The sequence below is a fragment of the Delphinus delphis genome, chromosome 7, assembly GCF_949987515.2.
Source record: "Delphinus delphis chromosome 7, mDelDel1.2, whole genome shotgun sequence".
NCBI classification, from domain to species: domain Eukaryota; kingdom Metazoa; phylum Chordata; class Mammalia; order Artiodactyla; family Delphinidae; genus Delphinus; species Delphinus delphis.
Window position 1 is genome coordinate 62,799,631 of NC_082689.1, and position 23,099 is coordinate 62,822,729.

At 39.8% G+C, this 23,099-nt stretch overlaps 1 protein-coding gene across 1 annotated transcript in view; it reads left to right on the forward strand.

The window, feature by feature from the left end:
- LRP2 (LDL receptor related protein 2) overlaps window positions 1–23,099 on the forward strand; it is a 196,332-nt gene that overhangs the window by 111,096 nt on the left and 62,137 nt on the right. The window contains exons 32-44 of the mRNA XM_060016628.1: window positions 1,279–1,445; window positions 2,399–2,542; window positions 6,779–6,888; window positions 9,111–9,288; window positions 11,338–11,551; window positions 12,699–12,935; window positions 14,886–15,074; window positions 16,693–17,613; window positions 17,746–17,911; window positions 18,268–18,426; window positions 19,693–19,979; window positions 20,692–20,895; window positions 21,468–21,710. Of these exons, the coding sequence (XP_059872611.1) occupies window positions 1,279–1,445; window positions 2,399–2,542; window positions 6,779–6,888; window positions 9,111–9,288; window positions 11,338–11,551; window positions 12,699–12,935; window positions 14,886–15,074; window positions 16,693–17,613; window positions 17,746–17,911; window positions 18,268–18,426; window positions 19,693–19,979; window positions 20,692–20,895; window positions 21,468–21,710 (3,219 nt within the window). The remainder of the gene's footprint in view (window positions 1–1,278; window positions 1,446–2,398; window positions 2,543–6,778; window positions 6,889–9,110; window positions 9,289–11,337; window positions 11,552–12,698; window positions 12,936–14,885; window positions 15,075–16,692; window positions 17,614–17,745; window positions 17,912–18,267; window positions 18,427–19,692; window positions 19,980–20,691; window positions 20,896–21,467; window positions 21,711–23,099) is intronic.

Genomic DNA, 23,099 nt, shown 5'->3' on the forward strand with positions numbered 1-23,099 from the left:
TTTCTGAAAACAACTTTGCAGGGTTGCTGTGAAAGACTAAATGCTATATGTTGTAATACTTTGGAAAGTATTAAGCATGAAGAGTTGCAAATTTTATTTTAGATTTGTACCAGGTTAATAAATTGAGTCCTTTCTCCGTAGTGGAAATGCCAGGAACAAGGAAAAACTAATTGGACATGAAAGTAAGTAAAGAAAAAATTGTCAAAATAATCCTGCTGAAGATGTAAAGCTTCCCTGATGATCAAAATAATGCAAACACCATTTTTAGCCCATGAAGAGTATGCAATGATTAATCATTTTATATAGTGTCTTAATAGGTGCTATATCTTATATATCTTAATAACACAAAACTCACATTCCAAAGTTTTCCTTTTCTCACAGAGGAATGATAATAAAACCCTACTCGTGAACTTCATTAATTTTTTGATAAAGGGACTATAATTTGGATGAAGGTCATCTTTTAAAATGGACCTCATTATCTATTAAAGAGCCTACTTGAACTGGTAGCTTAAATTAGGCATTATGAAGATGTTCAAGTTGCAATGTACAGATACTTTTGAGAACTTTAGAAGGTACTCTTTACATATTTACTTATGTATCCATCCATTTATTCATTTATGGGGTCATTCAGTTAGCAAATATTTATTAGACAACTATTATAAACCAAGCTCTGGGGACATAATAGTGAGTAAATCAGACAGGGTCACTGCCCTTTGGGAGTTAGAATCTAATGTGGAAGGTCGACATTAAACAACAATTGGTGGGATTATAAATTAGATTTACTTAGTAATTAAAGTCTCTCATAGACACTAGGCAACACCGTATGGTGTTATTTTCTGAACATAATTAAAACAAATGAACTGCCATTCACCAAGAAGAGTCTATAAATTTTCTTTCACATTTTGGGGCAAAATCCAACTCTCCTTTCTCTGAGTTATTCTGTGTATAGAAATGGAAGAACTTCTTGTCTGTGACTCTTAGCAAACTTGGATAGTTTAGCAGCATGAGTAAGGAATTAATGAAGAGTATGATAAATGCTGATCTACTTTGGGTAATTCCAGAGGTCTTATGTGTGAAGTTGATGGTCTGGTGATGCAGCAACCCATTGAAACCCAATGGAAGGCCCTGGATTATCTGGTGAAATATCTATCATGCATTATAGTTATTGCAGCAGTTCTGCAGTGGCATTTTGTCCCATCAGATGGTACCAATCCACTACCTTCTGTTACTCTAAATGTCTGGGATATAATTTTGAGAGATATTCTGTTATTTTCACAGGTGATGAAGCGTTCCTAATAGTTGTAAGACACAGTATAATTTTTGGAATCTCCCTTAACCCTGAGGTGAAGACCTTTGATGCTATGGTGCCCATATCAGGGATACAGAATGGTTATGACGTTGCAGTTGATTACTCAGAGCAATTCATCTATTGGCTTGAAAATCCAGTAAGTTTCGAATAACATTCAAAGTATGCAACTTGTTCTTGAAGAGCCTACCTGCACTGAGGCCTTCTTATATTTTTGCTGGGTGTCAAGTGGCCCAGACATAAATCGATTTACCACTAAGCATTTTTTAATTTAGTGAGGAATGTCAATGGGAAGTTGGCCTGGAGCAAAGACCTGATAATAAGCACGTTTAAGCTATTGGGTATATTTATCCATTCAACAAGTATTAAGTGACTACTCTTCTCCCTGCACTGAACTCACTGCTTCCAACTGCAGAGTACATGCCAAGAGGAAGCAGTAACAAAGCTTGCTCCTAAGGAGCTTTAGTCTATTAGACGAACATAAAAATGAGGATATTAGACTAACATAAAAATGATCATCGCTCAAGACCAAAAGCAGTAGTTCCCTAAGGGAATTCCAGGAAAGCATCTGATGTGGCCGCTGTGGGCTTCACTCAGAATCTTTGCCTCTAGGATAAAAAAGAACACTCCTCCAATTTCCTTCCCACTGGGACCCTTTCCTCACCCTTTAGGGACGAAACCTGTGAGGATGGGGAAGGGGCAAGAAAAATACAAATGAGGAAGAGAGGGAAGACCTTTGTAGTTGATGCTTGTCACCTCTGTGGAAAAATATACTCCTGGCCTCCTGATTCACACCTGTAACTTGGATTATTTTTATGACTCTTTGGCCTGTGGTGGTTAAGGAATAAATTTCTGTAGCCGATATCAGAGGGAGCCTGAATGGTAAGCCTTGTATATTCCTGTGATGCACTTGAAAATCAGTGTTTTCAGTGTTGCTGGCGTTAGCGTTATACACGGTAACCCCAGCCAGTGGCCCTGAAACTTTGCCTTTCTTCCACGTGTGAGGCGTGTTAAAGAAACACGGTAGCTGGCAGTAGCTGCAGTGAAGCTGTGGCCTTGAAACAGCTCACCCCTCCTCGTCTTTCTCACCAGGGTGAAATTCACAGAGTGAAGACAGATGGCACCAACAGGACAGTGTTTGTTCCTCTATCAAGTTTGGGGGCTTCTACGAGCCTGGCCTTAGATTGGCTATCAAGAAACCTTTATTATACCAATCGTGGAACTCAGTCAATTAAGGTAATGATTCCATAATACTATTGACACAAACACTGGTTTCTTAGTCACATAAAATCTGTTCTCAGGAAATGCTGTTATATGGAGGAAGCACAAGGGATATTAATATTAACTATCAAAGTCTCTGAAGCCAAGGAGAAACCTAAAAATTGGAACTTTCTACTGCCCTACTTTGTCTCCTCCTAAGTATAAAGGGTAACTTGTTCATATAAAAGGATGTTAGATAGTTTATTAAGATATATACAAAGGTAAATAAAAAATTATGTAAGGAGTTCAACATAAAGGGAAGCTTATAGTAGGCAAGGCATTTTCATTATCTTTCCTCATCAAGTATTCAATACTATTTCAGTTCTAAACCAAATTTATAGGTTACCTCTGTTCTTAGATGGAAATCTTTCTATGGCTCCAACAGTGAAACAGAAAGTAGAAACTTGATTCTGATTCCTTTGATGCTTTCCTTTTTTGAGATAAGTGTTTTTTTTACTCTAATTCCCAGAAGAAATTCTATAGGGGCACAGGTATGAAATCACATGAAGTAAATCAGAGGTAACTTGACTAGTACTGGTTTGCTCCACTCTGGGACAAGGTTAAAACATGTGATGGATTATTCATTCAGAGTAATTTTGAGAGTGAGAATTCCTAGGGCAAAGGGGTGGTCTTGGGAGAGCGACAGTAGGGTGACAGTCCACTGCTCAGGATGAGGCACAGTTAGTAAGCTGGTTCTCTTTGGGGCGTTCAGAAAGATGAATGCCAAAGATGAGGAAGACACACAGCAGCTAAGTGGCTAATTTAGAGCAGATTTGCTAGGAGGAGTGCTTATTCGATAGTCAGAACAGTGCTTTACGGTTTATAAAGGTCTTCCACAAACATCATCTCATCCAATCCTTACAGCATTCCGGAGGGCAGGCAAGTGTAGGAAACGGTCACAGTGATGGGGACATTTGCAGTACGCATGCAATATGCTCATCTCAAGCTGGGTAGAATCAGCAGCTCCTAACATGAAGGGAACCTTGGAGCCTCATCTGGTTCAAGCTGTTTGTGAGGTGAAAATCTGAAGCCCACAGAAGCTAAGAAACTGGCTTAAACAGTCAGCTTCACTGCCCTGATTCTGGGGGAGGTGGGTGGTCTAACTTTGCCTTGTTGTAAACCACAAGTTCGGCAGTCTAGCCTGCTTCAACCCCCTTTGACAGTGACAGAAGGTATTTTGCACAACCTCAACGAAAAATATCACTGACCCATCAAAACGCAGGCAATATTTACTGCCCAAGACGTTTAATACCAAACTCACATCTCTCTAGAGTCCACTCAGTAGAAAACTGTCTTCATTCCAAATGGCAGTTAATCTGCTCCTGCTTTGTAAGTGGGGTCTTCTCTTCTGTTTTTTTTTTTAACATCTTTATCGGGGTATAATTGCTTTACAATGGTGTGTTAGTTTCTGCTTTATAACAAAGTGAATCAGTTATACATATACATATATTCCCATATGTCTTCCCTCTTGTGTCTCCTGGGTCTTCTCTTTTGGACTGATACTCTTCCAAGAACAGGGCACATGTCTCCTCCATCAGGGTTAGATACAACAGAAAAGCACCAGTTGAAGAACTGAGTATGTGCGTGTGCATGTGTGTGTATTGGTGAGGCCACTTGAACCACGGAAACCTGAAGTTGGTAATTGTGCTCCAAAGGCAGTGAGGTCCAGAGGAGAGAGAACCTGCTTTGGAGTCCTGGCTTCGAGTCTGGCTTGCTTGCTCCTTTATGCATTCATTCAATAAGCACTAGGAAAGGCTTTCCATGGATTGGTGCCATGGTTAGTCCTGGATAGTCAAGGATGAATCAAACATTTGTTTTTCCTGCTTTAAAGTAGCTCACACATCTGAGAGCTAGACACCTAAACAAATATCTTTGCTCCAGTGTAAGTGCGATATGTGCATTGAATATAAAGAGAGTGATTAAGGACAGAAGTAAGTGTGTGGGGAGAGAACGGTGGGCTTCCCCCAAGAGGTTACTTGAGAGCTGAGTCTTGAAGGATGACCATCCTTTATTTCTGCATGATGAAGAAGTAGGGGGAAAAAAAAAACACTTGAATAAAGACCCTGAGATACGAAAATGCATTTTGTGACTAAGCACGGTGTTTACTCACAGGCTGTTTGACCTTGGACAAATTATATAACTTCTCTGAGTCTGTACTTCCTTATCCATAAAATGGGGTTAATAGTTCAGTAAGTAAAAGTACTTGACGCTAAGGTATCCTGCGAATACAGAGCCCCGTTTCCCTCAAATCATCAATATATTTAGACTATCCATAAAGGTAAATTGCCCCTTTAGTGTTTTTATCGGTTTTTTCCTTTGGTGGTATCAATTGTGACTCTTCCAGATGAATGTTAGATTGATTAAAGAAACAGAAATTGTGTCCAAGTACTGTTTTCCTGTATGATATCCGTTCCAGAGTAGGAGAAACTCACATTTAATTCCAGCTCCTCCGCTAGGGGTAGCTGTGTGCTCACTCACTAAAAGCAATTCTGTAGCTGAAGAGTGAACCCTACAGCATGGCCGTGTGTGAGAGAGCTCCATCTCTGCCAAAACACAAGGAGACTTGAGGATATGGGGAGGGGGAAGGGTAAGCTGTGACACAGTGAGAGAGTGGCGTGGACATATATACGCTACCAAATGTAAAACAGATAGCTAGTGGGAAGCAGCCGTATAGCACAGGGAGATCAGCTTGGTGCTTTGTGACCACCTAGAGGGGTGGGATAGGGAGGGTGGGAGGGAGGGAGATGCAAGAGGGAAGAGATATGGGGACATATGTATATGTATAACTGATTCACTTTGTTATAAAGCAGAAACTAAGACACCATTGTAAAGCAATTATACTCCAATAAAGATGTAAAATTTTTTTAAAAAATGAGAGAAAAAAAAAAAACCCACAAGGAGACGGACTTCCCTTTGAACCAAAGCCATCCTTAGGGAAAGGAGAGAAATTGCAGCAGGAAGAGGCAAATTGAAAAGAGAAAAATTATTTTAGTCCAAATAGGAGAGAAACGTACCACACAGGAGAGAGAAAATATAGAGAGAAGAGTGAGGGAGAGAAGGGTGTGTGTGTGGTGTGTGTGTGTGTGTGTGTGTGTGTGAGAGAGAGAGAGAGAGAGAGAGAGAGAGAGAGAGAGAGAGAGAGATGTATGTAGATAGAGAGACAGAGATAGAAACAAACACAAATCATCAGTTTGTGTTGAAATGTAATTTTATAGAAAAGCCTTCATGGAAATCAAAAGGTATTTTCTTATTTCTTACGAGTTTTTCTCATCTCAGACTGTCTGAAGTGCATACCAAAATAGCCTTGTTTCTATAAGAAACTGCGTCCAGTCCAGTAATCCATACCCCTCTGTGGTGTTTCACAGTGTTCTAACACTGTGGTTATAACAATTCTAGCAAGATGACTTAAAAACATAACATTGGGAAAACCACAAATCCTCTCTAGGCCTCTTTTTCATCACATTATATGAGCATAATAATGCCACCTATCTCACAAAATTACTGTGAGGATCAAATCCGATAATGCTTAGTATAAGGCCTGCTACATAGTGAGGTCCCAATAAATGGATCAATAAAAAATATTGAATACAGTTGTGCTGGGTGCTGTGCGAAGCACTTTACATGCATTGTCTCACGTTCCTGGCACCTCTACGCAGAAGGGAATTTGTCATCCACATTTACTGATAAAGTTCAGAGAGGTAGACTTACTTGCCTCAGGTCCTATAGTCAGATCTGGCCGGGTCAGGATTTGCACTCAGGCTGTTAACTTGGCACAGAATTCACTTTAACTCTGTGTAAATTTGGACTGTTTGATCAACTGTGTTTGCAGTGATGGGCCACTGCATGCTATGGCCCAGTCACTGGGGTACAGGAGACCTGGGGGGTTCTCACTGGTCTTCCAGAGTTTTCTCATCTTTTTCTGTAGTTTTGCTCAGGCAATGATTCTGTATGTTCACTCATTTGAATCTTTCTTTTTTCCGTATAAATATCCTCTCCTGGAACTTTAGGTGAATTGAAAATAGAAATTTGAGAGGTGATTTTTGTTTTCTTACTCCCATTTTCTATTGAGCTGATTTTCTCATAGCCCTGAAATGCAATTAGGGATTATCTGAATATCACGCAAACCCTCCCATTCACCACAGTCATGCTTTGAATTCGTTGTGTGTTTAAGTTCTCCTTCATCATAACTTTCTTTATTTTCCCCTTATATAGGTTTTGACACTCCGAGGAGATGTCAGATACGGAAAAACACTGATTACCAATGATGGGACGAATCTTGGAGTTGGTTTTCCGGTTGGCATAACTATTGATCCTGTTAATGGGTGAGAATTCATTCATAAGTAGTGTCTGTCTTCTATACAGCACCACCCTTGTTAATATTATGGTCTAATAAAATGGAAGATTTCAAACGTAGGGCCTTTTCTGATTTTATATGCTGACATTTGAAAAATTTAGATCTCAGTAAGAAAGAAATAACTCTGTTATATTTAATGTGTATTGTGTTCTGTTTTTCAAATTAATAACATTGAACTTAAAATTAATTCCAAACAAATAAAAATTTCAGGCATTTTAAAATAGAATTATAAGAATGAACAATAATGCATTTTGACTTTGAATGAATGTGGAAAGTTTTAAGGGGGTGGATAAACACTTGAAATGGACCTTGAAGGATGAGAAGGCTTCCAGCAGGTGCAGGATGGGTTGCAGCTGAGAAGTGGTACTTGAGGCCAAAGAGCAGTGAAGGCCCAGAGACATGGTGGCATTTAACATGATTGTGTAGAGGGCTGGAACCAGAGACTTCGAGTAGGGGGCAATTGACTAGATGGGAGATACAGCAGCTAAAGTCATTTGGGGACAAATCAGAGAGGGTCTTTATTTATTTTTTTAATATTTATTTATTTATTTGGCTGCACCGGGTATTAGTTGCAGCACATGGGATCTTCTTGCCTCGTGCGGGATCTTTAGTTGTGGTATGAGGGATCTTTTAGTTGTGGCATGCGAACTCTTAGTTGTGGCATGTGGGATCTAGTTCCCTGACCAGGGGTCGAATCCGGGCCCCCTGCATTGGGAGTGCGGAGTCTTAGCCACTGGACCACCAGGGAAGTCTAGGGAAGGACTTTAATGTCATGCTAAGGAGTTGCACTGTATTTTTTTTGAGAAATAAGGAGCCAGCAGGGAATTTGGAGGAAGGGAATGATAGAACCTAATCTGTATTTTAGAAAGATTGATCAGAACTGGAGTGGAAAGGGTCAGGGGAAGGAAGAAAATGTTCAGTCAAGGATGAGAGTTCTTAGCTAAGTTTCGGTAGCTTAAATTTTTAGTGAACTCAGAATTCACAAGAGTTTTGTGACTCTGTCCAGAAAACTTCTGGCAGCCTGGCATGGGAAAGGAGAAAGAAGAGAATGACAGGAACTCAGGGTTAGTAGTTAGCAAGGTAGGCACAATGGGAGATCATGAGAATAAATCAGAATATTGTTAAAATGGTTACAATGGTATGAGGTCCAGGCATAGAGGGCCTGAAGGATTGAGAGCTCAGACAAGTTTTAAGCGCAAAGAACAGGTTCAATGGAAGAAATAAAATAGGAGCAAGGAAGAGATGGAAGAGTTGGGTTGAAGCAGGGAATTTTAGAGTCTGAGAACTTAGAGGTAGAGAAGTTTAGAATTGAAGAGGAGGTTCATGCGATGGGTATCTTGGATTGGTGGTGAAAGAGGTATGCATATAAAGATGATGGGAATTAAGTGTTTCGAGGACTTATAGGGAAAGAGTGTGAGAGGGTTGTCTGTTGAGGCTATAGCAGGAGGTGAGATAGAAAGGAATGAAAACTTGGATTCGAGTCTAGAAGTTATGTCCTCACTGTAAATGGAAAGCAACCCTCGTATATTTTAATGAAGTTTCATGGATCACGGATTTGGTAATTCTGTGTGCTGATTAGGGTTCATGTGTACACATTGCATTTTCCATCACGAAAATCAGAAAATAAAGTAGCTGGTCTTGTGGTAGATGATGTGGAAAAGAATTAAATAAGAGGGCTGAGAGGTGATCAGGGAGGTACTTGACCACATTTACATTAGCTTTGTCCTTCCTAGTGTGCTGGGCATACTGAGTCTTTGAAAAGGATCGACTGTTGATACAGGCTCTTCTTAGTCTGTGAACTTCCTGTGTGACCAAGCTAAAGAATTGCCCACCAATGGAAAATGGTATCCTGTATCAGATACCATTTTAAATGGCCTCTCCCCCAATAATAACTAAGAAGTATACAGACATTACAGAACACTGATTAAGGACTCCTCCACATTGGATGTAACAAGATATTAACGTTTCAGACTTCCTGCCTTGAATGGTGTGCATCTTGAGGACAAGAAAGACATGTTTTTCATTTCAATATGTAGTGAAAGCATCTGTTTCACTAAATGCCTTTGTTTTTCCTGATTGTAGGAAACTGTACTGGTCAGACCGAGGAACCGACAGTGGCATTCCCCCCAAGATTTCAATATGTAGTGAAAGCATCTGTTTCACTAATGCCTTTGTTTTTCCTGGTTGTAGGAAACTGTACTGGTCAGACCGAGGAACCGACAGTGGCATTCCCCCCAAGATTGCCAGCGCCAACATGGATGGTACATCTCGAAAAACTCTCTTTACTGGGAGCCTTGATAATGTGGCGTTTATCACCCTCGATATTGAGGAGCAGAAACTCTACTGGGCAGTCAGCAGCACGGGAGTGGTATGAGCACACTTTCTAGTCTGCTGTTCTTTGTCGCCGAGCTTGCACAGCTGACATTGATTGTTCTGAGTTGTCTGGCAGTGGTTCTCAAGAAATCTCACTTGGCCATTTGTACCAGTGTTTTATTGCCCTTTCTCTCAATAACTTCTTTCCCTGAAGTCCAGTTCTTTATAGGGTGTGCATGGTTCCTTACAGAATGTTTATTTTTTCCCTCATTCTTTCTTTTTCTTCAAGATAAAATAATTCCATTTCTCATTTTGTGTTTGTCCTTTAAGAGCCCTTTCTTTCATGTTTCAGTGATTTCAGTGCTTTTCTTTGCAAGTTCTCAAAGGCTCTCCGATTGCAGAGACTAAGAAAAAAAAAAATAGCAAGCTTCTGAGCTCAGTGTCCCCTCACAGCTACATATGACGCTCTAATGTCCTAACATGGTAGATGGATGTGTGAAAACTCCCTTTCCTGGTAATTTTAAACTCGAAGGTGGAGTTCATTACATTCTGCCATAAGAAGCAGGAACTATAAATTCCATTCATTGACAGAAATAACATTTGATCTTCATGATCTTCACTACTGTGCTTATGCAGCTGAGCTGGGACTGGGCACATAGAAGGTGCTCAGTAATAATTATTGCTCAACTAAAATATTGTTTTGGATGTTGAGTGTGTGCTAGTCTCTTCCTTGCTTTAAAGAACAGGAGTGATTTCAGAGCTGTCTTTGACATGGGTGCTCTCCATAAAATTGTCCGGTAGGTTTGGTTTTCAGTTCATGACCGCTCGCCGAGTACTCATTTCACTCCTGATATGTGTTTATAATGTTGAAAAAGAAGTAGGTGATGTGTGTGAAAGCACTTTGCAGAAGCTCGTGCCACATGGTGTGGCTTCTGCTTACAAATTAGTGTGTCCCAGACCAGACTCCCCAGGCCCCTCCCCTTCCTGTTTCCACATCTGCTCCGCTCTCTGGAATCTGTGAGCTGGTTGGCGGTATGACTCTGCATCCTTTCTCCTAGGCTAGAACCCACATGTTCCTCCTTCAGTCTAATAACCACATCCTTATTTAATCATCACAAAATCCTGGCAGCTTGTCCCCATGCCTCTTCTCTCAGGTCCAGCCTTTTTCTGCCACTTCCACCATTCTGGGCCACTTCTCTCTAGCCTTGACGAGAGCACGACCCTCACTAATGAACCTGTTTTAGTGATGGAGGCATGTGGTCTTCATAAAACCACAAGGAACCCTGGAACCCTGGCCCAGATAAGTAGCTCCAGATACTTCAGCCAAGCGTGGTCAGCTCATCTGGTCCTGGTCACTCCCTCAGCAGCTCCCCTCAGAGCTTATCTCCTCTGTTCTCTACCCTTCCAGAACCTCTGTCTGTTTCTAGGGCATAACCTGCTCTCATAACTGCTGGGTTCCCTTGTCCAGGAAGGCAGGAGCCACACCCCGTTTCTCTTTACCAGCACTCAGCTCAGATCCTGGCGCAGAGGAGGCACTTGAGACAAGTTTCTGGAATGAAATCAAACCAGCTATGTCTACATTTTGTTTTTCTTCCAGAGCAGAATGCTTGTCACTTCCCGTTAGAAACTTCATTCTTGAGTTCTTTCCTAGTTCATCAGAGTCATTTTGACTCAAGCTCGTTACTGTGCTGATATAACAGCGCTATCTTGCTGTCTTGCTGTGAGTGTGTCGAGCACGTTTCCTATCTCTGTTGCAGAAATAGTTGGTGAAGATGTTAAACGCAGGGCCAGTTAGACATTAAATGTGTATTATCCTTGACCAGAAGATCACATGCAGGCATTAGTCCCCTATTCGTCACCATGCCATCTGAGAAAGTTGATTGGCTTATTTGGATTTCAGCTTCATCGTCAGTGAAATGGGCACAATGACGTTTGTCTCACCTACGTAGATGTGACTATCAAATATAGTCAGAAATACAGTCAGAAATCCCTGGAAAGGAGAGAGTGCTATATACATGTGAAACATTATTAAGAGAATATTGGTTTCAAACATTTTCCTCATTGCACCATGAAAGAGTCAATAATGAAAATTTTGATCTTTCAGATTGAAAGAGGAAACGTGGATGGTACAAATCGAATGATCCTGGTAAACCATCTTTCCTACCCCTGGGGACTTGCTGTCTACGGCCCCTTCCTTTATTATACCGATGAAGAATATGAGGTCATTGAAAGGGTTGACAAGGCTACTGGGGCCAACAAAATAGTCTTGAGAGATAATGTCCCAAATCTCAGGGGCCTTCAAATTTATCAAAGACATGGTGAGTATTTGTCACTGAAACATACATATTCATGGGTGTATATATATTTATTCATGGGTGTCTGCACACTGACATGCCCACACAACAGACCCACATACGCACAAAACGGTGTGCATACACATGCATGCAAACTGAAATTACCCCAAGATATTTAAAAAATTATAACGATGTCTTAAGCATGGCTAAGTGTCGAAGACTAAGCTGGCATCTGAAAGGCCAGATTGACTGCAGAGTAAACTTACTCCCATTCTTTCCACGGCACTTTAAACTCCTTACTTTGCTTTTATTTTATCGTACTCCCTGACATATTACGTATGTGTTTATCATCTGGGTTCTTCATTGGAAGGTAACCTCCATAAGGACAGGTATTTTGTCTGTCTTGTTTCTTACTCTCTCCCCAGTAACTAGAATAGTTGCTGGAGCATTGGAGGTGCTCAGTAAGTATTTGTTGGATATCTGCTGGGAAAGTGATTAACACGATAGAATTTTTTTAATCTTAAAAGGAATACTCTTAGATGTTGCCTTTTTCAATAGATTTTTTTCCCAGAGATAATCTAACTTCTGACTTGCCCCTTTATATTAACATTATGTTCTGGAGATTATTTTTTTATAATTTTGAAATATTTTATAGCTAGCCAAAGATTTGTTTGCTGTCCTATAACCTAGGTTTGTTACTTGGTATTATTTGATTGCATGTTCAAAAAACCCTCAAATATTCTTATTTAATATACTTTAAATCAAATGCTCATCACAGTGTTGATCATGTAATTAAAACGGATATAATTTAAAATGCCAGTACATAGGTCAAGAGGGCAAAAAAAAAAAAATTAGAATTTGTTGACTGACCTCCCTAATTCCTCTAATTCTTGAATGATTTGTGGAAGAAAAACAATTGGTGCTCCATTCTCTATTATTATATAATATATAAGCTATATAACCATTATATAGTTGTGGTCCTGTTTTAAACCTCTGTACATGTTAGTTCTATAAGCAGTAGGCTCTCCAATATTGTTTTTAGGTTAACTCAGATTCCATATTTTGTTACTTAATTTTATAATGACTTATTTGGTGACTCAGTTGAAAAATTTGACATGGAGTGGCAAGTAGGTGGGGTGAAAAGTTACAGACTAATTTTGATTTCATTTAGGCTCCGAATCCTCAAATGGCTGTAGCAACAACGTGAATGCCTGTCAGCAAATTTGCCTGCCTGTACCAGGAAGACTGTTCTCGTGTGCCTGTGCCACCGGATTTAAACTCAGTCCTGATAACCGGACCTGCTCCCCATATCACTCTTTCATTGTTGTTTCCACGCTGTGGGCAATCAGGGGCTTTAGCTTGGAATTGTCAGATCATTCAGAAGCCATGGTGCCAGTGGCAGGCCAAGGTATGCCAACTCCAGTATAAGTCACATCTGACTCCATCTGGTGCCATGTTGAAGTCCTTGGTACCATAAAGCATTTCTCCACGTCTGGATTTGGTACATAAGGAAGCTTGTTTCTCCTGCTTGATAACCATATTCACATGTCCTCATGACTCATCTCTCTTTTCTTATCTCTAAAAAGTCATGGATCTAAGTTACCATCTTGTAAATAAAGTCACTAAGTTTTTCAACCAATTTTTCATTTTGAAAAATATCAAATGCAGAAAAGTTGAAAAAAAGGTATAGAGAACATCCTCATACCCGCTAGATTCAACCATTCTTAACATTTCACCACATTTGAGCCTTCAATCTCTCTGTGTGTTTATGTGTGTATACATACATATACATATATTTTGAATGAACCTTTCGAAGATATATTGCAGATATCATGACACTTCACCCCTGTCTACTTAGCATGCAGCTTGAAGGGCATTATCATCTAATTCGTATTTTTTCCTGTTGGCCTCATAATATTTTTATAACTGTGGATTTGTTCCAGCCAAGATCTAATCAAGATTCATGCATCGTATTTGGAATGTCTGTTTTGTGTCTTTTGATCTGTAGTAGTTACCCCAGTATTTTGTTATGACAGTGATTTTTTTGAAGAGACAAACCTATTGTCTTTTTAGCATCTCACATTGAGGATGTCTGATTACTTCCTCATAGTGTCGTTTAACTTGTCATTCAATTTATACCCTGATTTCCCATGAAATGAAAGTTAGGTCTAATTGCTTGATTAGATTGGGGTTGAACACACTTGAGAAGAATCCTTCACAGATGAAGCTGTGTCCCTGATACAGAACCTCATTAAAAAGGACATAATGTCAGCTTGTGCCCCTCTTAGTAATGCTTAAGCTTGATCACTTGGTTAAGGTGGTCACCGTGAAGTCTCTGCTTATTTTCCCCCTTTGTAATTTGTATGAAATCTTTGGGGCCACACTTTGGTACCCATGAATATGTTTTTCCCTAAGCACCTTTTATTCATTGGTTTGAGCCATTGATGATCCTTGTCTGAAATGATTATTTAATTGGGCATTGCAAAATGGTGATTTTTCTTGTTCTATCATTCCTTCTACATTCATTCTTTTAAAAAAATAATTAATTTTTGTCTGCGGTGGGTCTCTGCTGCTGTGCGCGGGCTTTCTCTAGTTGCGGCGAGCAGGGGCTACTCTTTGTTGTGGTGTGTGGGCTTCTCATCGCGGTGGCTTCTCTTGTTCCGGAGCACGGGCTCTAGGCGCTCAGGCTTCAGTAATTGTGGCATGCGGGCTCAGTAGTCGTGGCATGCGGGCTCAGTAGTCGTGGCGCACAGGCTTAGTTGTTCTGTGGCTTGTGGGATCTTCCCGGACCAGGGATCGAACCCGTGTCTCCAGCATTGGCAGGCGGATTCTTAGCCACTGCACCACCAGGGAAGTCCCTACGTTCATTCTTCTATAAAGGAGAGCTCTCCTTTTTACTGTCACATGCACTCAAGTTTTTATTTTTTTAATTCAGTGTAGAATCATTTAGCATAATTATTCTTTTGATGCTCCAGGCAATCCATTTTGGCAGGAGAGAGCCTCTCAAAGTGACTGCCTGTATTTTTTCGACATGATCCCATTAGTGTTTGAGTGCTTCCTTGTTTCTTGGTCTAATAAATATGTTCCAGGCTCACCTGTACCTTCCCTTCCCAAACCTATAATTAGCCATTTCTCCCAGGAGCCAGTGCTCTTTACTGTGGGAAGTGGTTTTTAGAAACTAAGATCTGGGGGTAAATGTGCTCATTGCAACTGGGAAATAAATAGTTTTATTTCATAATGGGGGCATGGTTGGAGCAGAGGGGGTTGGGAATGAGAGTTTGAGAGGAAGGGCAGACATTTTTAAAACTTCTAGTTCAAGCTAGAGTATTGTTTAATGATCTTTTCTTAAATATTCTAGGGCGAAATGCACTGCACGTGGATGTGGACGTATCTTCTGGCTTTATTTATTGGTGTGATTTTAGCAACTCTGTGCCATCTAATAATGCAATCCGTAGAATCAGACCAGATGGGTCTAGCTTTACAAACATCATTACAGATGGGATAGGAGAAAATGGAGTCCGGGGTATTGCAGTGGATTGGGTAGCAGGTGGGTAAGCTATATAGTGATTTTATTGAAAAGGCTTTTCATGTTTGCATTTCTTATTTATTTATCATCTTATTTATGCTATAAAGTTTAACATAAGTGCGACAGATCTGTTTTTCTGAATGTTTATTGAGATTACTTAAAATAGATTGAATTGTGTTTTTAGAATAAACGTCACAGACTTGTGTCTGTTAATGATAAGGTGTTTCAGTTGACAGATTCATTAGAGATTATCTCATTTGCTTCTATTATTAACAGGATCAAACTGTAGGCAAAATGGATAGAAATATTTAATTATGTAGGTTTATTTCACACTTAAATGAGCGTCTAATTTCTAAATTAGAAATGTCTAAATTTTCACAGAGAAAGGGATATCAAAATATAATGTAAACCATGAAATATGACATTTACTTTAAAGGTTAGCAATTTTACTTGCCGAATTCTTAATTGCTTCCTCATGTTAATGTATGAAAACCGTTTTGATTATTAGGTACTTTATTGTAGTTAAATTGAAATGCCTGACCCAATATTACATTAACTTAGCTATACTGATTCATGTACTTAATTTTGGATTACCACTGAATTTTAATGATACACTGACAAACAAATGTATTGTACTTCTAGAATATAATCCCGTTATATCAAAATAGGTATCACTGTGTGTTATCAAGCTTGGCAAATAGATATTACTTAGAAATATTAAAATATATTATGAAAATCTAGATACTATAATAATTAATTGCCAGTAGTAAACATGGTAATATGGTTAGCTAAAGCTTTAATTTGGTTCTTAAATTCCATTGTTGATTACAAATTTACTACATTATTTCTGAGGATATAGATAAAACACAGCTATGCCCATTCATTTATGTATTGTCTATGATTGCTTTCATGTTACTGTGGCAGAGTAGAGTGTACTGTATACTCTGCAAAGCCTAAAATATTTACTGTTTGGCCCCTTACAGAAAAAGCTTGCCAACCCTTAGTAGCAGTACAACAGACTTCTGACTACATGGAATCAATGCGGGCTCCCTCTCTATTCCTTAAACTATCTTCCTGCCATGCTTTTTATTCTAGCATTTACATTGTTCTTTAATGCCCAAAGGCAAATGGCCTTTTGTTTTGGTGACTTTAGAAGGTCCTTGGGATGAAAACCTCTACACTACTTAGAAAGGCAAGAAAAGATCTCGCGTTAATGCCAAACAGAAAGAGCTTTTGATGACATAGGTAACAACCTGAGATATTGCTGGCTCTCACTCTTTGCTCCTTTCATCGTGTTGGAGTAGAAGGTATGTCATGATAATGAGTCTTTGAAGATTCAGGTAGAAGAGGAAGGACATTCTGGAAAATACACCTTTCAGTAGAAAGTGGGTTATGATGTTTGCTATGAATTCGGATCTGCTTTAGAAGCTGAAGAGAGTTACATTCTCTTTAAATGTGAAGAAACAATCTATTTAGTTCCTAAGAGTAAATATTTATTTTTCTAAGTCTAAACTGAGATATTAATCTATCATCCTGGAAAAGACAACATATACTGACCCAAACCTCAATCTTACAAACGGTATCTTCTTCTTCCTTCTTGTTTTTCCATTCATCAGCATGCTCTTTCATTTTTCTGCAGGAAATCTTTATTTCACCAATGCTTTTAGGTCTGAAACACTGATAGAAGTTCTAAGGATCAATACCACTCATCGCCGTGTTCTCCTTAAAACCACAGTGGATATGCCCAGGGATATTGTTGTAGACCCCAAGAACAGATACCTCTTCTGGTCTGACTATGGACAAAACCCAAAGATTGAACGTTCTTTTCTTGACTGTACCAATCGAACTGTGCTTGTATCAAACATCGTTGCCACGCCACGGGGCTTGGCATTGGACCTTAGCAATGGCTACGTTTATTGGGTTGATGATGCTTTAGATTTAATTGCAAGGGTCAGCATTGATGGAGGGGAATCTGAAGTAATTCGTTTTGGCAGTCGTTACCCTGCTCCATATGCCATCACTATATTAGGAAATTCCATCATATGGGTAGACAGGAATTTAAAAAAAATCTTCCAAGCTAGCAAGGAGCCATATAAAACAGATCCACCAACAGTTATAAGGGACAATATCGACTGGCTAAGAGATGTGACCATCTTTGACCAGAATGCTCAGCCCCGGTCACCAGCAGAGGTCGACAACAACCCTTGCTTGGAGGATAATGGAGGATGCACCCATTTCTGCTTTGCTCTGCCTAAATTGCACACCCCAAAATGTGGCTGTGCCTTTGGGACCCTGCAAGGTGATGGCAAGAGCTGTGCCATTTCATCAGAAAATTTCCTCATCTTTGCCTTGGATGATTCCTTGAGGAGCTTACACTTTGACCCTGAGGACTATAGTCAACCTTTCACAGCAATAAGCGTGGAAAGAATTGCCGTGGCCCTAGACTATGACAGCATAGATAACAGAATCTACTTCACACAAATTTTACAATCTGGAAAAGGCCAGATTTCCTATGTCAACCTGAATTCAAGGAGCAGTTCTCCCACCGTTGTTGTTTCGGGTAAGTGCACACTAAGTGTAGCTTATCTTGGAAGGAGACACAATGGGGTCAACACACATGGATAACCCAGGGGTTCTAAAATGCATATTGAGACTCTAACTTCTTTTTGTGTTTTTGTTGGTGTATGTCCAGGCATAGGGAATCCTGAGGGCATTGCCTTTGACTGGATCAATAGAAGAATTTATTACAGTGACTACACCAACCAGACAATTAAGTCCATTGCCACGGATGGGTCTAAGCACACTGTGATAGCCCGAGTTACAAAGCCAAGAGCAATTGTGTTAGATCCTTGCCAAGGGTATGCCATGGTCTGCTTATTTCTGGAGGGAGTGGGGTCTGAAATTATTTTATGCTCATAGAGAGTCAGTGTTTTGTGGGCTTGTAGCACTGTAGCTACAAATTCAAGGGTGAAAGAGCATGAGTGACTCTACCTGGGCAGGAACTCCCGTTGATGCTAGGAAAATTGGCAGCATACTAGCAAATTAATGCTCTGACTCAGTAAATCCACATTGGGCAAGTTGTATGGATGGGAATGGAGTAGGGTTTCATTTTGCCATATTGGTGTCAATTTACAGTTAAAGAATGCTGCCATCTTTCTTAAGTAAAAAGAGTGAGGTTCTTTGTGATGAATTATGACTCCTTTTGGATCACTAGGTACATGTATTGGACCGACTGGAGTACTAATGCCCAAATTGAGAGAGCCACACTGGGAGGAAACTTCCGGGAATCCATCGTGAACAGTGACCTGGTCTGGCCCAACGGGCTCACTCTGGACTATGAAGAAGGCTTTCTCTACTGGGCAGATGCTAATCTGTATGTGTCTTTGGTTATTCCTGCGGGTGTTGATGAGAAGATTTCTTCCTCCCTCTTCAGAAAAAGAGGGATATGCATAATGTGATGAAATATTGGTGAATACACCTGTGAAAATTGATGTATATCATGAGATTGAATAATTGTGAACTGAAGGCATCTAAAGATGCATTACTAGACAAGTTAATTTCAACTATAATTACAAATGTAGTCATTCAATTTATAATTTACGGGCCCCATGTAAGTACCATAAAATATGAATGGCTTTTCAATGCACACTGATAGTAAGTTTTCTCTGGGCTTTAGCATTCAGTATCTTGTAAAAACATTTTCCTTCAGTCTTTGTCTTTTCGTTGTCTTCTCAAAAAAGTTCTTTCTTCTGTGCCAGCTTCTTCTCAATTTCATAGTGTTTTGCTTATAAACTTCTGTCAGCTCTAATTTTATATGTAACTCTCCAAGTACTCCTGAAATTACTCACATTCCAATCATCCGAATGATTGAAGAGATGAGATGATTTTGTTTATTATGGCTGGTGTCTACATGGTGGGAATCTTAACTTTTCTTGCTTATTTTCTTATGATTTTGGTCTTGTGCCACTGAGCACCTAACAACTTCATCTTTATTTTCTCGCTTGAAAACAAAGCAGTGATGTTTTGTGTCTAAATTTGGATCATTCTAGGTAAATATCTCAAAGTAAATGACAAATGGAAAAAATCATTAAGGGAGTGGGAAGGGAAAAGTAATTCACATTTTAAAAAAAAATATTTATTTATTTGGCTGCATCGGGTCTTAGTTGCAGCATGCGGGAATCTTTAGTTGCAGCATGTGGGATCTAGTTCTCTGACCAGGGATTGAACCCGGGTCCCCCACATTAGGAGTGCGGAGCCTTAGCCACTGGACCACCAGGGAAGTGCCATGTAATTCACATTTTATTGAGTGACTACTTTGTACTAAACACCAAGTACCATGCAATTACATGTATTATTTCATAATGCTCTCCCGTTTTCAAATGTTAGTCTGGTTCCCTTTGTAGGATTACTTGTGGGTTATATTAATATGTGGAAATCAATGATTTATATAGGCCATTGTTTGATAAGCAGATGAAGTTCTCCCGTTACCAGAAGAAACATTTCTTGCTGCCATATGCTGCACTTGAAAGTTGGGGGCTTGTGTAAAGCCATGGTTGGGCTCAGGCATTGGGTACCAGTTGAGAAACTTATTCTTTCTGGATTCCAGCTTTTTTTTTTTTTCCCCCCATCTTCGTTTTAGGCAGAAGATTGAGCGCATCACTCTACAGGGCCTGGAGCGGGAGGTCATTGTCAGCAGAGCCAATAATCCTTTTGGTTTGGCTGTCTATGGCCAGTATGTTTACTGGACTGACTGGTTCAATAAAAAAATTTACCGAGCAAACAAATATGATGGGTCAAGTCAGACTGCAATGACCACGACTCTTCCCTTCCTGCCTAAGGGTATTCGTGCTGTCGTGAAGGACCAACAGCAGTGTCACAATCCTTGCGATCAGTTTAATGGGGGCTGCAGCCATATTTGTGCACCAGGTAAGGCACTGGCCATGAAGATAGACTCATGGAGAGTAATAATAATGATGACCACTAGTAAGGAAGGCTGAGGGAATATTCAGCTCTAATAGGAGAAAAAATTCTCTTTGTTTTCAGAGTAACTTTTAAAATAGATTTCAGGGTTTGTATGTTGAGAAGAAGACTTTGAAAGGTTTCTTTTGTATTCCATATGGAGCCTTCTTACAAAGACGTTTTTAATTCAAGCTTGATGGAGGTAGAAAGAAACGTGCAGATTAGGCTGCTGCATCTCATGTCTTGAATAGAAATTTCATCAATGAGCTAACGTTCCTTATAAAAGGATTTAATTCTTTCACTTAGGAGGTACAGTTTATAGTGGATATTTTAGAGTGTGGTGTGTGCTTCAGAAGTGTGTTTTATAGAGAACAACAAATTCATAGGAAGACGTGCCTTTTGAGACTGTTGCTTTGCAGATTTTGCTGAGAAGGTAGAATCATTGCTAACGTTTCAGTGAAGACAAGAGATAGTGGTTTAAAGATTAAGGTGAAGTAGCCACATTTATTAGAAATTGGTGGTGGTTCTTATTGATGGAAAAATGACTCAGAGTAGAGTTTCCATGGCTTGTCTTATAGCGTGTTTAATATAGAAGCTGTGGCCAATGCTCTTCTGGAGGAGAAAATATGAATGTTTGCTACACAAATCTTTAGCTTTTCCTGGGCCTACCTTTCTTCAGGTCCAAATGGCCCTGAGTGCCAGTGTCCACACGAGGGCCACTGGTACCTGGCCAACAACAATAAGTACTGCATCCGGGATAATGGTACAAGGTGCCATAGTTCCAAGTTCACCTGCCTCAATGGGAACTGCATCCCAGAGCAGTGGAAATGTAACGACATCGATGACTGTGGTGACAGCAGTGACGAGCTGGAAACTCTCTGTGGTGAGTTGGACTCTTGGAACTTTTGTTAAGAACTCACAATGTGCCAAGTGTTTGGTCCTTTTAGAAGTGAAAAACATTTACTCTGAGAATCTAGATTTGCACTTTGCTTAAATCGCACATAAGCTGATATATGTGCTGTGAAGTAGTGTATGATGCTTTATTAGGAAGCACCTCTATAGTGGTTAAGAGCAAAGGTGCTGGATGCCATTTACAGTCTGTAGAGCCCTGGGAAAGTTACTTAACCTCTCTGAGCCTCGATCACATTAAAGCATTGTGTCTGAAAACTTAACGTGATTAAGTTTAATGTGATTGAGATAAACTTATACAGTGAGATGGCAGAGAAATGGAGTGACTTTGCCATTTGCTTAAAATACTTCATTTGCTAAAAGAAGCATACAAAATATTTGCTTAATCTAACTAATTTAAAGTGTCATCTCACTTTGCATGCAGTGCGTTTTGCCTTGGAAGGTAAACCCAAAGTGTCTTATTTTATTTGCTTGTATCTTTTTTAGAAAATGGGATGATGCTTTAATCCAGAAGCTTCTTCAATGTTTTTTTTCCCCTCCTCTTAGCCTATCACACCTGCCCTTTGACGAGCTTCACCTGTGCCAACGGGCGATGTGTCCAGTATCGTTATCGTTGTGATCACTACAATGACTGTGGTGACAACAGTGATGAGGCAGGGTGCCTGTTCAGGGCTTGTAACGAAACCACGGAATTTACTTGCAGTAATGGAAAGTGCATCCCGCTTCACCTAGTCTGTGATGGAATGGACCACTGCCATGATCACAATGCTTCAGATGAGAAAAATTGCTGTAAGTTCATCTTCAGTACTTGTGCTTTGGAGTCTTGAAGTCTTAGAGCTTGGGAGATGAAATTTTTATATAAAGACAATGCATTTTCTGAGAAAAAACCCCATCGTATTCATCTAAAACATACATTTCATTTTAATACAGTCTACTAAGCGATTTTTTAAAACTATTCTACCTAGTATTTGAATTATTCACCTAAATTTATGGATCTGTACAACCATTCACTATTTAACGTTCAGTATTTTCTCCTTGGTTTATACATCTGACGATTTGAAAGCTCTACCAGTGGTTACTGACAAAAATGATTGATTAATGTGTTGTGTTTAATGTTTGTTGTGCAAAAAGGTATGTAGTACAGTGTTGACTGAAATGATTTGTCTCTTTAGTTTTTCTGATAAATTGCTTTTTAGTGAATTGGTTTTCCAAAATTTCTGGGATTTGCACTTTAGAATCTTGAGAAAACAAAAGGGCGGAGCGTGAGCACAAATGTATTTTTAGTTTGGGTATATCTACATGTTCCATTGCTTTTGTAGGCAAACTTTTTTTTTTTTTTTTTGGCGGTACTTGGGCCTCTCACTGCCGTGGCCTCTCCTGTTGTGGAGCACAGGCTCTGGACGCGCAGGCTCAGCAGCCATGGCTCACGGGCCCAGCCGCTCCGCGGCATGTGGGATCCTCCTGGACCGGGGGCACGAACCCGTGTCCCCTGCATCGGCAGGCGGACTCTCAACCACTGCGCCACCAGGGAAGCCCCCAAACTTTATTTTGAGTATTTTAATGCAACTCCCAGACATACATATCACTGATAAAGACCTTCTGAAAAACAACTACTATGCCAGTATTATGCCCAACAAAATCAACAATACTTATTTAATATCCTCTAGTACTCAGTCCATATTCAAATTTTATCACTTGTCCCCAAATGTCAACAGTTGCTCTGTTCAAATTATGATTCAGGCAAGGTCTACACATTGATTTAGGCTGGAATTGAGGCCTAGTGATTTGATTACATTAGACTCAATTCTTTGGGCAAGAACACTTCATAGGTGGAGTTATTTCTTGTCGTATCACATAATGAAGCACATAATGCTTGATTGTTCCGCTTTAAGTGAGGACGAAATTAATTAGTGAATTTAGAAGTCAGCCTGAATCTTCCCTTAGGAAGTTCCCATCAACCTTTCACCCAGTGGTTTTAGCATCCATGGATGGTTGTTCCATAAATTCATTATTACTTTAAGGGTTACAAAATAGGCATTTTAAAATTTTGTCGTTCCTTGCACATTTATTAGCTGACGTTCCATAAAGAAGAAATTTCCCTTATTAACTATTTTGTTATCCTGAAATAAAATTCTGCAGGGTAAATGTCTGATTCCTTTCCTTTGTCATTTTTGAGAG